The sequence below is a fragment of the Neofelis nebulosa genome, chromosome 6 (assembly GCF_028018385.1).
Source record: "Neofelis nebulosa isolate mNeoNeb1 chromosome 6, mNeoNeb1.pri, whole genome shotgun sequence".
Lineage (NCBI taxonomy): Eukaryota > Metazoa > Chordata > Mammalia > Carnivora > Felidae > Neofelis > Neofelis nebulosa.
Genome location: NC_080787.1, coordinates 38,356,375 through 38,372,175, shown reverse-complemented (window position 1 = coordinate 38,372,175; position 15,801 = coordinate 38,356,375). Strand labels below are relative to the sequence as shown.

Below are 15,801 nucleotides of genomic sequence, written 5' to 3'. Positions count from 1 at the left end.
GCCCTGAAACCAACGCAAGAACAATTCTCTTAATTGCCTCCTAATGGGGAAAAGGGACATACGAAGAATGAAGGGAAATATACACAGGAATTTATTGATTCTAACTGTAACCTGACTCTAACAGAAGGGTATCTGGGCTCTGAACACAGGCTCTCAGGTCAAACAACAGTTAATGTCACGTTCAGTTCCCCCTTCGCACAGCAGGGCATAAGCATTCCCAAGCTGTGTGAGCCTGAAACCCTCCCTCCCCTGGTTCACAGGTCGCAAGGGCTCTGGCCGCGCCCGCCTGCAAACCACAAGACCACTCCTGGGGGAGAGGCTAGGGGACCGCCGCGGACTTGTCTCTCCGCCCCCACATGGTCCCCAGGGCGCTCCCCTTGACTGGTCTGAGCCACAGACCTGGAGTAGGAACAGGGTGCAAGAACACCTGAGATTTCATTCTTCTCAGCTTCTCAAAGGTACAGTTAAATTAAATTCTTCCTGGCAGAACGTTCTAAAGGGAGCTTGTGTGGACTCCTGCTCCCTGACGTGGTCCTGTTGGATGTAGGCTCCGCCAGGCCCTCTTGCCACAGCCCCCTGCCCTCCATGGCTAAAATTTGCATGCATCCTCCAGAGGCCCCAACCAAGCTCAGGGCTGTCTTCCACCCAGTCCTCTGGGGTTTGCATTCCAGGATTTGCAAAGCAAATACATCCGAGGCCGTGGGCAGCCCAGGCTTCCTTACTGGGCCTGGCTGGGGCTGGAAGCTACCCACACTCCAGTGAGCAGTGGGGCTAATTTTTTTCTGGCTGGGCTGGAAAAATTGAGGCTGAAGTCTTTGCTGTGGAACATTTTAACTGAGGTGTGAACAGCAGACAGGGTCTGCCCTCGTGTTGCCCTCATGCTGGGGGATGGGAGGGGAAGGGACGTTTGGCCTCTGTGTCCTCTACAACCACACCAGGACTCAGGGAAGTCCAGGATGGCTGGCTCACGCAGCCACACCACACAAGCCCTGGGGAGCTTATCATGACCTCGTGCTGGATCAGCTCCACGAGTGATTCCAGGGAGCAGCTGAGGCAGAGTCCGGTGGTTCTAAGTCAAGCCTTTGGGACAGCGAGAGAATTAAAAACAAAACAAAGCAAAGCAAAAGAGCCTGATCTCTTGATGGGAAAGAGGAAAGTGCGTCCGTGGCTCAGTACCGCTCGATCCCCAAGGGTTTGGCCCTGTAGACTAGATTCTGGGGGGCCGGGATCTGACACGGCCCCGTCTCAAAGAAGCGAAGTCAGGCCGGGGCCGGGAGGATGTTTAGACAAGGAAGTGCTCGCCCAGGGGAATCAGGACTCTCCACACCAACAGGCTTGGTAGTGGGTAACACCCGGTCCCCAGAAGGCATAGGGTGAGGGGACTGCATCTGAGAGCCTTGGGGAGAAGGCTCTACCGTGGGGTCATCAGGTTCTCTCCCATTCCAGCTCAAGTTTTCTCTCTCGGCTCACAGTTTCCTAGAAAAAGGACAGAGATTCATCATTTCTAAGTCCCTCATCTAGGACGTTCCTCCCCTTATTTCCGCTGAGAACATCCTTCACAGTTTCAAATGCCTCAGGCAGCCCCAAGCAAGTAGCCAGGCCCCATGATAGCCAACTGGATGCATAGGAATCGGAAATCTCAATTTATACCAGAAATCAGCTATCAGATCCCGCTTTATAATTACACGGGTCTTTTGCAAATGGAGAATTCCACTGACAGAGCAGGACTTAATAGTGTTTGAAACATCATTTGATTTACAAAAGTCTGGTTAGTATTTGGTTTTGTAGGAAGGGGAAAGAAGTGGAGTGGCCTCCAGAGCGCTGAGTTCAGTCGTGCAGACTGCACACTGTACAAGGAGACACTGCTGAGACAAAGGGTAAGCATTTCGTGGACGTATTCATGCTGTGGCTTATTTGTACAGTTTTCTGCATGTTATTTGTACAGTTCTGTACCTTTGTACGTCATTCGTACAGATTTCTAGCAGGCGGCAGTCAACCGTTTTAACAAAACTAGTATATTATCACAATCTTCCAGCAGCTGGAAATCAAGTTCTCCAGGAAAGGGTACTGTTTTCTCAGTGCACAGGGCAATATATGGGCTAGTGTTGGCCTTGACTATGGCCAGGAAGAGGCAGGTGGGGTCAGAAAGGAAACTGGGCAGACAGCATCCCAGGACAGAGCAGGCAGTGCCTGGCTTCCAGGGTCACCCTGGGCAGTTCCACACCTCGGGGCAGCTGTATTCCTGGATCTGGGATGAGGCCTGTAGGTGACCCAAACTGTCTCGGACGTGGAGAGCAGAGAGAAGTCGAGTGGGCAGGGAGCAGACCTGGATGCGAGAAGCCAAGAAAGCACGTGTGAGGAGAAGTGAGACAAAAAGGGGGCTCTGCAAGGACCTGAGTTTCAAGGCCCCTTCCATGTGCTGTGTGACCCTGGCCAATCATTCGTCCTCTCGAGGAAATTGCAGGAAGACACCCGCAGAGCCCACGCAGAGAAATGCTGGGATGTGGACTTATATGTTCTTGGATGGTTTTCAAATCCGACGGTGTCATTCTGTTTAAATCCCGTAATGATCTCCCAGCACCACAGGTGAAGACCAACTTTGTTAGCACGGCACCCGAGCCAGCCTGCCCTGTCCCTGCCATGTCTGCCCGTGCACCTCCAAGTGCACCCCCAGACCTCTTCTGGGTGGTGGCAGATGACTCCACCAGATGACTGGTGGCAGATGACTCGGATCCTGGCTCTGCCACCTACCTACTGTGTGACTTTGGACACGTTGCTTACCCTCTCTGTGCCACAATGCCTGGAACATAATAACTACTCTGGAAGTTTTAGCTATTATCGTCACATTCACATTTGAATAGGGAGAAATTCCATAGTAACTCAAAGGAGGGGCTCTCTACTGGTGGAAATTGGAGGAGTCTGACAGAATGGGTAGCAGTTGAGAGGATTTGAGTAGCAATGAGCAAGAGGGACCTCTTCCTTTTCCCCTTGTAGCCTGGAGGCAGTCCCTGGATTTCTCAATCCATCTTGCCACTTTGAGACCAGTTACACAACCCAAATCAGATGGCCACTGAACTCTTACTGGAAGAGAGACGAGGCTAGCAGTGGAAAGCTAGGCTGATACATATACATAGCCATGCCCTGGACTCCCTGTAACCTAAGCAGCATCATCCCAGCCAACTCACAGGACTATGGGAGAGGAGAATAAACGTTTGTTTTATAATCCACTGAGAGTGGGGAGGGGGGGATTGCTTGTTATATAGCATTATCGTAGCAGCAATAACTGACTAATACAATTAGCACCAGAATATGAATTTGAACATCTGATTTAAAAAACACAGGAGAGACAGCGAGAGAGAAGGAGAGAGATATTAACATATGGAACATCTACCTTGTAGCTTTTACTTATTTATTTATTTTTTTAAAGTAGGCTCTAGTACCAATGTGGGGCTTGAACGCAAGACCCTGAGATCAAGAATCACATGCTCTACTGACTGAGCCAGCCAGGCGCCCCTTACCCTATAGCTTTTATTCTAGCCTCTCTTCTGTTTGTTGGGAGGAATATCAGTTGGGGATCAGGAGTTTGCACAGGACTAGGCCATGGATGTGACAATGTCACTTGTGATTGTAGATTTCCTCTCTTTCTGGGTTGCTCCTCCTCTATGCCTAACCTTTTCGAGCATCCTTTTTTGACCCCCTACCCTGGTCTTTGAAGCCTAGAGTATGAATGTGCATGGAATTGCTTAAGACCGTCAATTGGTAAATTGCTTCCAGGCAGTTTCATAATCTGTTCTATAAAGGAACAACGCAGACGGAACGTGTGACCTACTGACAACAGTATTTCCCACAGCTGCGAATATTGTTTTGTTTGTTTTTATCACAGGCTGCTGCTTTATAAAGCCACTTGAATCCTAGAAGTTTATCGGCCAAGGTAGAGCTCGCTGAGTTACACAGTTCCCACTGCTCCAATGTATAGGAAGAGGCCTGGCCCTGGAATGAAGGGACCCAAGTCTGGGTCTGGCTTCCAGATGGCACTCCCAGCCCCGAGGAAGCTTCCCTACCCCCACAGCAGACCTGCCTATGCTCTCATGACCAAACTTGACCTTGAGCTGCTAGAGACAGAGATATGGACCCTCAAAAGTCAAAGAAATCTGGAGGCTGAAGACCAAGGAACAGAGTGAGACTAATCCCAGGACACACTAAACCGATGACCCCTAAGGACCACCAATGGCCTGCTGGGTCCTGCACCCTCCCCGCCCATCCTTTAATCCAGAAAGTGACACATGCATCTGCCCCGCTTTCTGCAGCAGCTCTGAGAATCTCCTCCCCACCATACTGCTTCCCACCACCCACCAAGTACCTAACTGCCCAGACCTCAAAGTGGGCCTGTTGCTGCCGGGGTGAGCTTTTGACCTTCATCTATCTGATAATCTCTCTGCCTACCCAGGGATCCCATCTGGGACAGGAACAACACGGAAGGATGTCACTTAAAATGACTTGGGGATTTTTCTGACCAATGGAGGCTTGAAGCGAATTAGACGGCAATGTGGGTCTGTCCCATTCAGAGAATATTTTGATAATCCAGTAAAATAGTTGTAGATGATTCCTGGCTTCATTTGTGGTTAAAACTGGTATTTTTCGGGGCACTTGGGTGGCTCAGTCAGTTAAGCATCTGACTCTTGATCTCAGCTCAGGCCATGTTCTCATGGTCCATGGGATCGAGCCCTGCATTGGGCTCTGCACTGACAGTGCAGAGCCTGCTTGGAATTCTCTCTCCTTCTCTCTCTGCTCCTCCTCCACTTGTGCTCTCCCTGTCTCAAAATAAATAAACTTTAAAAAAAACCCACAAAAGCTAGCATTTTTCATTTGCAAGTGTATATGTATATATGCATGTCTCTTTTAAAAAATGTTATGGCTCAGTAAAAAATTAAGACTTCGTTCTTGTCTTTAGCTCAAAGTTCAATTTTGGGGTAAACTCTTAAAAGTTGGGGATTGAGTTTAATTCATTCGCTATCTCCAGAGACAAGTGGAGTGCTTGGTATCTATTAGGTGCTCAATAAAGGTTGACTAATGGAATCAATGACAATATAATATAATTAAAAAATATATACCAAGCAGGCCTAAAACGGTTAGGGCTTTTAGCTATAGCTTGGCAACAATTTGGATCTCTACGTGTTGAGGGTCACAGGGTCACACAACTGTCTAGTTTGTTTTTTAAGTAGAGTTCTATTGAGATGGTAGTTAGTTAACCTCTGCCTATAACCCTAATATCTACTAAATTATTGAGTGCTAATTACACATCTTGCATTCTGCAGCAAAGCACTTTACATGTTGACCTCATTAAAGCTTCACAATATCATCCCTATTTTACAGGTTGGGAAATAGAGGCTCAGATAGACCACTTGTCCTAGGCATGCTCACTGAGTGAGATAGTGGCAGACCAGGGATTTTCTGTTGGGTGGGTCAGACTCCAAAGCTCAGCTCCTAACCCCCCCTTCCCCCCCCCCCCCCCCCCCCCCGCTCTTACTGACTCCTCCCTACTCCTTGTGATCTTCCTGCAGACTGTTCCCAAAGCTTTTCCTCCCCAGGGAATTTGAGAAACATTAGCCACACTCACTGCGCTTTGCTGCCTGGTTTTTTGGACCGTGGATGTCTTGGGAAGCCTTTTCTGGTGCTATTTGTCTTTTGTTTGTTCTTCTTGAATATTTTGCTCATCCAACTTGAGTCTTCGGCAGGGTTGTCCCTGAGTGAGAGATGAAGCAAATGGTTTGTTAATAACCTGTCCTGTGTTTCCCACCATCAGGGCCCTGCTCCAGCTCAGAAGGTAGACAGACACACCAATGCTATGGTTTTTAGCCCTGGCTGAACACCAGAGTTCCACGGCAAACATTTATTTCATAATCAATGACTGTTTAAGTAACATTATGCCAACTAGTCAATGGAAACTCAAACTTTTATACAGTTATATGTCAATGCAATAAAATTTAAACCATGTGAACAAAAATGCATAGTTTATGCCCAAGCATAAATTTTTAAAATTTATGCAAACTCTTTCAAAAAGTCTTTTTAAAAAATGTTTATTTATTTTTGAGAGAGAGAGAGAGAGAGAGAGACATCAAGGAGTGGCAGAGAGAGAGAGAGAGAGGGACAGAGGATCCAAAGCAGGCCCTGTGCTGACAGCAGAGAGCCCGATGCCAAGCCTTGAACTCATGGGCCATGTGATCATGACCTGAGCTGAAGTCGAATGCTCAACTGACTGAGCCACCCAGGTGCCCCCCAAAAGTCTGATAATGAAAATTATACTTAATGTGAGAAGCAGGTATATTTTAATATATTTGATATGATATGGAGTGGGAACATCAGAAGGACCTGCTCTCTCAATACCTGCAACTGTGGCCCTGAGAACCCCAGCCTCTGCCAGAGCTGCCCCGGGGCAGGAGGGATTAGGGTAGGGGAGGGGAAAGATACCCTTTGACCCACTCTCTGATCTCCTGCTGGTGCCTGACAGTGGCCAGCCCAATTGGCAAGCAGCCAACGAGGGAGACTGGGTAATGAGGTCCCTAAAAAAAAGAAAAAAAAAAAAAAAAAAACAATCCTCAGGCCCTCTCAGAATGACCTCAAAGGTAATAATGGAGAACACGTTACACAACCCAGACAACTGATGTGCATTATAAAAAAAGATTTTCTGGGGACAATCTACAACATAGGAATATTAGCCCTCTTACCATGCTGATAGAAAATAATTTGGATTAAGGAAGGCCTTTGATAGAGTCCGTCAATTCATACGGTGCAGGGGCTACCTCGGGGTAGGATGTAACATGCCTGCTAGCTCTCTTGAACTGAGCTGGCTCCAGAGAGTAAGAAGTGAGGGGCTGCACATTCTCCTGCTGCTTTTGGAGAAGGTATATTGAGCACAAATAGCTCATTTCCCACTCGTTGCCCCCACTGAAGAAGAGAGAAGTGTAAAGGGGTGGACTGTAATCATACAAACTGGAAAAGGATCCCACTGTTCCTAGGGCAGCTAAAGAGAAAGAAAAATTCACTTAGCTAGGCCCCCCGTTCCTTGGCCAAAGGAAAGAATGTGTCCCCAGTTAAAGGCAAACTTACATTGCATAGGGCTTGTTGGTGGCTTCCTTCACGTTAACCACAGGCATGGCACCTTTCCGACTTGAAGAGGCAAGGGGAGCTACAAAAGCAAAAATTGAGGAGACGTGAGTAAGGCATGGACGGGGAGGAGTATTTAGTCATTTTTGAAATAACAATAGGAAGTAAGCAAGAATATCCAGAAACAGTAAACATCTCTCTTAATCTCAAATTCTCATGTTGACGGAGACCCAGGGCAGTGGCATCTTGTGACAGGATGGATACTGACCTTTGGTGTAGTGGTATCAACAATCCCCTCACAAAAAAGCAACCGTGTTAGGGCAAGTTTTCAGGAAAATCGCCCGTAGGGGCCTGAACCTCCCATCACCTGCTATGTGTAAAGCTTTTTTTCTTTTTTAATGGAAAAGAAAGTATTAATAGTTTCATGACCATTGTTCTTAAGAAAGCTCTTTTCCTATTTTCTGTGAGTATGGGGATAGATAATATATGAAGATGACTGTGTAATTTTGTAATATGTATAAATAAAAATAATGTAAACTATATTTAAGTTCCTCCACTTGAAGTTCTTCCATTTGGGGTGTCGTTGGATATCCCTGGCTTTCCCAAATCTATTTGCAGCTCCTGTGTTTATGGATTTTCCTGGGACATTTTGCAACCCCCTTCACCCCTAACAGCAACATGGCCACCACTAAATGACAGATCACACTAACCTCTGAGAGGCTCCCTTCTGCCCATCTCCCACAGATGGCCTAGGCTGTCGTTACTGAGGCCCAGCTGAAGACCATAACTATACAGCACTACTGAATGTAAGGGCCAGATATTTCTTCATCATGAGGCTCTGCACTGTAGAATGTTCAGCAGCGTCCTCGGTCTCTACACACCAGATATTACCCACTAGCTGAAAATCAAAGATGTCTCCCGATATTGCCAAATGTCTCTTGAGGATAAAATGGCCCATAGTTAAGAAGCACTGGACTGTCTGTCCCCTCTGTCTACCCCCAGCATGAGCAAGTAATGCCAACTCAGGGCCCAGGATTGCCCAGGCTACCTGAAGATGGCTATCTTTGGACACGGGTGTGAATAACATAAAACAAATGCATTTAATTTAACAGCATGTAAGACAGCATGTGAAACACTTTGGCCAATTTTCTTACTTTTAAGGTCCTGGTATTTTACTGTGATTAAAAGGGTCAAATCTATTCCAGACAAAGTGTACCCCTGATTTGGGGCAGATCCGCCAAGAAGGAAATTGTCATGCTAGTCTGTGCTAATGTTTGCCCTAATAACTATGGGAGTTTGGTGGATGGACCATGGAGACCCTATGAGCTGGCTTTAGTCCATCATTTGGGGACCTCTCCCTTTGCCCCCACACAGACCATCCACAGTAGCCAAACAGGTATCTTCTTCATCCTGAATGTTCCTTGCCCTTTCCTTCTCTGAAACTGAACACCTAGAATAAACAAAACCTGAATTTCTCATTCTACTCTGCCCCATCCTGTCTCACAAACCACGGTCATCAAAATCTTGTTCATTTCAGCTCACCTGTCACCTCCAAGAAGCATTTCCTTAATCAATTACCTCAGACAGAAGTGATCTTTTAAAAAAAAAATTTTTAAATGTTTATTCATTTTTGAAAGAGAGAAAGAGAGACAGAGCACGAGTTGGGAGGGGCAGAGAGAGAGGGAGACACAGAATCTGGAGCAGGCTCCAGGCCCTGAGCTGTCAGCACAGAGCCTGATGCCGTGCTGGAACTCACTGACTGCGAGATCATGACCTGAGCTGAAGTCAGATGCTTAACTTGCTGAGCCACCCAGGCGCCCCAGAAGTGATCTTAATCTCTATGACTACTTGACTACCTCCCACACTCCATTTTTGTTAGTGATGTAGCAGTTACTAATTTTTTCTGTATTTTTGAGGCTGGTATCTCTGTCATCCCCTCTGCTGGAGGGGAGATTTCTTGAGTGAGGAACTGAAAATTCTTCATCCTTGAAGACTCAAGAGCAGTACTTTTCAAGCTGTCTTTAGAAGATATTAGTTGTGAAGAACCAGTTTTTAAAAATCTTTTTTTTTTTTTTTTTTTTTGCAATCCATAATGGAACTAGTACTTTTGTGAAATACAATGAATTAGTAGGAAAATGACCAAGCTCTCGGATGTCCTGACAATATTTATTGCTAAAAATAGTCCTAAATGCTTACTTTCAACCTCTGCTCATTTCATTGTAAATTAGTAACAAATAGTTTGGGGACCAGCATTGGTCCACAAAGCACTCTTTGAGTAGCCCTCCCCCAGCACAGTGGCTATCACAATAAAAACCTTCCGGTACAGTGCTTCTCAAACATGGTTCTCAAAAGAACCCTCTGGAGGACTTGTAAAAAATATAGATACCTGGGTCCCACTACCTGAATCAGTAGGTCTGTGGTGGGGCCTGAGAACTTGCATTGCTAACAAGTTCCCAGGTGATGAGTTTGCTGTCACGGCCTCTGACCAACCTTTGAAAATCACTGGACTAAAAAGCTGAACAAATGTCAAGAACACTGTCCCCTTGTGGTGGCCTATCCTCAAAACAGGTGAAGCCTCTAAAGCTAACTGCTCACGTCACCACTGCACCCCTCTAAAGCAATGGTTATCAGCTGCCATGTTGTTGCACATTTGCCAAGGGGCTCCAGACATAAGAAATACTTCTGGCTCCTTCTGTGAGAAGCCAGAAGTGTCCATACCTTGGGGCTGTTCTGGGCCCAGGTCTTCCACGGGTAGCTGTGTAGGTGACGCTGAAGGAGAACATTGGGGCAATGTTGGAGATGTCACTACAGCCGGTGGCCTGGGTGACACAGATGACTGGGAGGATGGGGATCTTGGTGGTGATCCGGTCGTTTGTACCTGCTGCTGTGATTGGACAGGTGTTGAGCTGAGTGCTAAGTGCCCAGCTGGGAGTGATGCAGGCATCAGGTCAGCTGGAGAATGTGATGGTGATGAGGCCAGCGCAGTGGCAGGTGACTGCTCAAATGAAGAGCCAGCTGGTGAAACGGGTGATTCTACAGGACACTCACGTGTGGATTCAGGTCTCCCCACAGGCGACAACACAAGTGGACCATGGCTGTCCTTTCCTTCCTCTTTGGGAGCCCACTGTGCGTGAAGTTGTATGGATTCCTCTTCTGTCTGGAGGCTTGACTGGCTGCCTTCAGGGCACTCATTGCCAAGGGCAAGTTCTATATTGCAGTACACTTCTACGCGGGGGAACATCACTCTCTTGGAGGGAGAATTGAGATAAGCATCATCTAGGAAAACAACAGCATGGGGTCACAGGTGGCATTTCTAACCCCTGGCATCAGCATGGTGTTTGCAAAAAGGGATTTCCCAAATTATTTTCATAAGCAGGATTAGTGCTTTTCAATGGCCTTTCTTTACTTACTCAAATTTATATTATTTGGTTGTGGATTGATTCACTTATTCAATGGGTATTTATTGAGCATCTATATATGTGCCAGGCATTATATCAGGCATTGAGGAATGAAGGGGACAAAAACAGTGTGATGGTTCCTGACTTCTTAGAGTGTGCAGTCTAGCATGGGGGCAGGCATTGACCCCCCAAATAATCTCAAGCTGTAACCAAGACAAGTTCTAGGTAAGAGTGAAACATGTTAGCAGACAGGGAAGCAGGGAGGACTTAATCAGGAGGAGTTCCCTGAGGGAGTGATATTTGAGCTGAGATCTGAAGGGCGAGTGAAGGTCCAGGTGGGGGTCAGGATGGATGGGGAAGAGCATTTCCAACAGGGGGAACAGCACACACAAATGCCACAAGTTCAAGGGGGCATGAGGAGCGCCTGAAAGGTTAGTGTGGTTAGAACCGGGGTGGGGGCACTGTGGGGAGAGATAGGTCTGAGGAGGCCACAGGGGCCAGACCATGCTTGTAGACAACGTTGAGCGCCCTTGGTTTCCATGGAGACCATGAAAGACTTATAGGTGGGGCAATGCTGCACTACCTCTGGCTTTGGCGAGATCACTGTGGCTGCTGAATGAAGACTCACTGAGAAGGGCCTAGGGGACCCAGGGAAACCTGTAAGGCTGCTCTGGAGAGGTGTTTAGGGCTTGCACCTGGAAGGAGATAGAAAGAAGATTCTGTTTTGGAGGTAAAATAAATAAGAACTGGCACTGGATTGATTGAGGGAAGAGAGGAGGTAGCTGGTTTGCACAGCCAGATGGACGCTGGTTGCTGAGAGGGTGACCATGGAGGGGATGGGTCGGGGGAGCAGTGAGGAGGGCACAGGTTATGAGGTTGTTTGGGGACATGTGGATTTTAAGGGGCCTTAGAGATGTCCAAGGAGAGATGACAAATGGGCAGTTGGATACATGGGTTTGGATCTCAGAGAAGGGGTGAGGGTGAGGGTGTACCTTTGGAAGCCTCATCTATGGATGGTAACTGCAGCTGTGCTGGTGGCTGTGGAGGGATTGCCCAGGGAGGAAAAGCACAGTGAGAACAAGAGGGAGTCAGGACTGAGCGAGGAGAGGGTGAAGGGCGGAACCCAGGCCAAGTTTCTAAAATAGGCAAGACAGATGTAGACTTTCTGTAGACCAAAGAAAGTTGCTGGTAAGAATCCAGTCGAGAGGTGGGGGTTTGATATATAAAAGAGAGATAGAATAATGGATGACTCAAGAGTCCTGAGATGGTGAAGGGGTCTGAGCACAGGCAGGGTGTGGGTTTTAGGCAAGAAGAGGGTTGCTTCCTTTAACTTTCGAGGAAAGAGGGAGACAGAGAAGGGTGAGTCTGTATATTCGGTAGTGCAAAGTTGAGAGAACTTCCCTCTGTTGGCTTTGGTTTTTTTCTGTGAAGTTGTTTGGATACAAATCCCTCTGCTGGGGATCAGGGAGAGGGGTAGTCTTGAGGTGGTGATTACAGAGGAGGAGAGAATGGCTTGACAAGTACTGCACGACTGTATTTTGTGTAGAAATCCACAAGCTAGTTCTAAAATTCATATGGGATTGGAAAGGACCTGGAATATACGAAACACCTTTGAAAAAACAAACAAAAAAAACAAACAAAACAAAGTTGGAGAACTAAGACTACCCGATACCAAGATTTATTATAAAGCTGCAGTGATGAAGACAGCATGACATTGACATAAAGACAGAGAAATTGATCAATGGCACAAAACAGAAGGTCTAGAACTGGACTCATGACATATATAGACAACTGACTTTACTCAAAGGTGCAAAGTCACTTCATTAGAGAAAGTGTAGTCTTTTCAGTAAATAATACTGGAGGAACTGGATGTCCATATGCAAAAAAAAAAAAACAACCAACTTTGTTTTATACCTTGAACCACATCCAAAAATTAACTCAAAATGGAATATAGACACAAATGAAAAGCCACAAAACTATAAAACTTCTACAAGGAAACAGAAAACATTTTTGTGATCTTGAGTAAGGCAAAGATTTCTTAGGTAAGACACCAAAAGCATGATTCATAAAGGAGGCAAATTAATAATAAGGGCCCTATCAAAATGAAAAACTCCTTTTCAGAATACTGTTAAGGAATTGGAAAGAGAAATCACAGGCTGAGAGACAATATTTGAAAGTCACATTTCTAATAAAGGGCATTTCCCTGGGACCATGACCTGAGCCAAAATCAAGAGTCAGACGCTCAACCGATTGAGCCACCCAAGTGCTCCTAATTTCTTAAACATTTAAATAATTATTAAATTATTGTCAAATGAAAAAGCAAAAACTATATACTATTCCAGGTAAAGAAGAAGCCTTCTATGTTCCTATTATCTTTCCTACATACCCTATCCTGAGTTTGAGTTTTATAATTTCTATACAATTTTGTACTTTCCAAATTTATGTACTATAAAAATATACATTATTCTGTATATTTTTAAATTTTGTATCAATTGAAATAAATCATTATCCATTCTCCTTTTTTAAAAAAAACATATAAAAGCTTTTAAATAAAACAATTCAATTTTCAGACGGGCAAAAGGACCCACTGAAAGAGTTTCCAATGGCCAAAGCTGGAACAATGTGAGTAGCAAAATAAATAAAGATTGAAAAATAACCCAAAGTATAAAATAAGTATCCACGAGTCCATGCTGAAACAAACAAGCAATTGAAGAAGTACAACAAATGGGGGAGAAGAGACAAATCTCCCAAGCAGAGAGATTTATGTAGATACCCTGCCCTCATTCCCTGCCCTCAAGGAAGTAAAGCCTAACTCTCACCCCTTAAGTGTGGGCTGTGCATAGTGACTTCTTTCCAAAGAGCACAGTATAGAAAGGGGAAAAAGAGCAACTTCACAGTGGAGAAACCCAATAAACACCACTGCAGACAAGTGCAAGGTCAACATCATGGGTGATATGCCATGGGGATAGCATGTATGTACCCTCGATATAATGTGGCGACAACGGCACTTTGCCTCTGTGGTCTTCCTCTCTGGAACCCAGAACCCCAGTCTAATCATGAGGAAAACATCAGACAAACCCCAACTAAGGAACATTCCACAAAATATCTGGCCAGTACTCAAATCTTCCAAGGTCATTAAAAACAAGAAGAGTCGGGCACTTGGGTGGCTCAGTCGGTTGAGGGTCTGACTTGGGCTCAGGTCATGATCTCACAGCTCGGTTGGTGTGTTCAAGCCCTACATTGAGCTTGCTGCTGTCAGCACAGAGCCCACTCCAGATCCTCTGTCCTTCTCTCTGCCCCTCCCCCGCTTGTGCTCTCTCAAAAATAAACATGAAAAACAAACATAAAACAAGGAGAGTCTGAGAAAGTGTCATGGATACAAGGAACCTAAAGAGACACCATGGCAGAATGTGATGTGGTCTCCTGAAGGGGATCCTGGATCAGAAAAAAGACATTAGGTTAAAAAGGAAGGAAATCTGAATATACGGCTTCAATTAATAATAACATCAATATTAGTGAAATAATTGTAAACACTACACTATACTATGTACCAAATTTTCCATGTACCATACTATAACATCTCATGGGTGTGAGACATTATACTAGGGAATGAGGAGTATATGGAAGCTGTCCATACCATTTTCATATTTTTTCTGTGAATCTAGAACTATTCTTAAATAGTGGGAAATGACCAACAGAATCGAACACTTCGACAAAGAAGATATGTAGATGGCAAATAAGCACACGAAAAGACGCTGAACATCATTAGTCATTAAGGAAATACAAATTAAAATCACAATAAGATACCACCACACAACCAATCAAATGGCTAAAACTAAAAAGACTGACCATTTCAAGCGTTGGTGATAATTTGGAGACACTGGAACTCTTATACGCTGCTGTAGGGATGTAAAATGGTCCAGCCACTTCAGAAAATAGTTTGGCAGTCTCTTAAAAAGTTAAACATACATTCTGGGTATATGTCCTTAGTATACGTCCCAAAGAATTGAAAACAGGATCTCGAAGATTATTTGCACATCCACGTTCATTGCATCATTATTCACAATAGCCAAGAGGAAGAAGCAATCCAAATTGTTCATTGATAGATAAAGATGGATAAACCTTGAGGACATTATGAGAGTGAAATACACCAGTCACAAAAAGACAAATGCTGTATGACTCCATTGACATGCAGTATCTAAAGTAGTCAGTCTCCTAGAAGTAGAAAATAGGACGGTGGCTTTCTAGGGAGAAATGAGGAGTTGTTGATCAATGGTATAGAGTTTCAGTTTTGCAAGACAAAAAAGTTCTGGAGATGGGTTGTACAATGTGAATATACTTAACACTACTGGACTGTCCGCTTACAAATGGTTAAGACAGTAAATTCTATGCTATGTGTGTTTACCCTGGTTATACGTATATAGAATTCTATGATTAAATGTACATTCACCATACCACCTTGACATTCCACTCCTAGGTATTAACCCAAGAGAAATGAAAGCATGCGTTTGTGCTAAGACTCCATGAGTATTCGCAGCAGCTTTATTCATGAGAGCCCCAAACTGGATATGGCCTAAATGTCCATGAATGGGGGAATGGATAAACGAACTGTGGTATCTTCATAAATGGAATGGAATGGAGAAAGGAATGAACCATTTATACATGCAATAACACGATGAATCTCAGAATAATTATACTGAGTGAAAGAATGCGGACCAAAAAGAGTCCATACTGTAAGTCCATACTGGAAATGTGTATAATGACAGGAAGTAGGGGGAGGAGGGAGGAGTCACCAAGGAGGTGGAGGAAAACTTTGGGCATGATGGATGATGGTTCACTCTCTTGACTGTGGTGCTGGTTTCACAAGTGTGTGTGTGCGTGTGTGTGTGTGTGAGAGAGAGAGACAGAGAGAGAGAGAAGTTAAATTGTGAGAGGGAGGAAGGTGCCAAAGAAGCAAGAAGGCCAAGAAGGAAGGGAGGGAGGGAGGAAGGAAGGAAGGAAGGGAAGAAGAGAAGGAGGAAAGAAGGAAAGGAGGGAGTTGGTCAGCCTGGCCAGGCACGCCTGGATGCCAGATGGATATTTTAGACAGGGCATCCTCTGAGCTCCAACCTCACTCAACGCCCACATGCACACGTCTGTGTGGGGAATGTGGATGTTCAAGCACGCCAGCAGGCAGTGCCCTTCCCTTTGGCAGAAGGCTGCTGCCGGGGGAGGCCAAGGGTGGAGAGGGAAGCTCGCCTGGCAGCAGGAATAATTAGGAGGATGTGAGTCCTTAGGAGGGCGGAAAAGGGGGATGCCA

At 45.4% G+C, this 15,801-nt stretch overlaps 1 protein-coding gene across 1 annotated transcript in view; it reads right to left on the bottom strand.

Moving 5' to 3' along the window:
- Positions 1-1,995: 1,995 nt before the first annotated feature.
- PNPLA1 (patatin like phospholipase domain containing 1) overlaps positions 1,996-15,801 on the bottom strand; it is a 47,805-nt gene continuing 33,999 nt past the window's right edge. The window contains 5 exon segments of the mRNA XM_058733723.1: positions 1,996-2,250; positions 2,253-2,326; positions 5,618-5,743; positions 7,108-7,186; positions 9,823-10,380. Coding sequence (XP_058589706.1) covers positions 2,204-2,250; positions 2,253-2,326; positions 5,618-5,743; positions 7,108-7,186; positions 9,823-10,380 — 884 coding nt within the window. The 3' untranslated portion in view covers positions 1,996-2,203.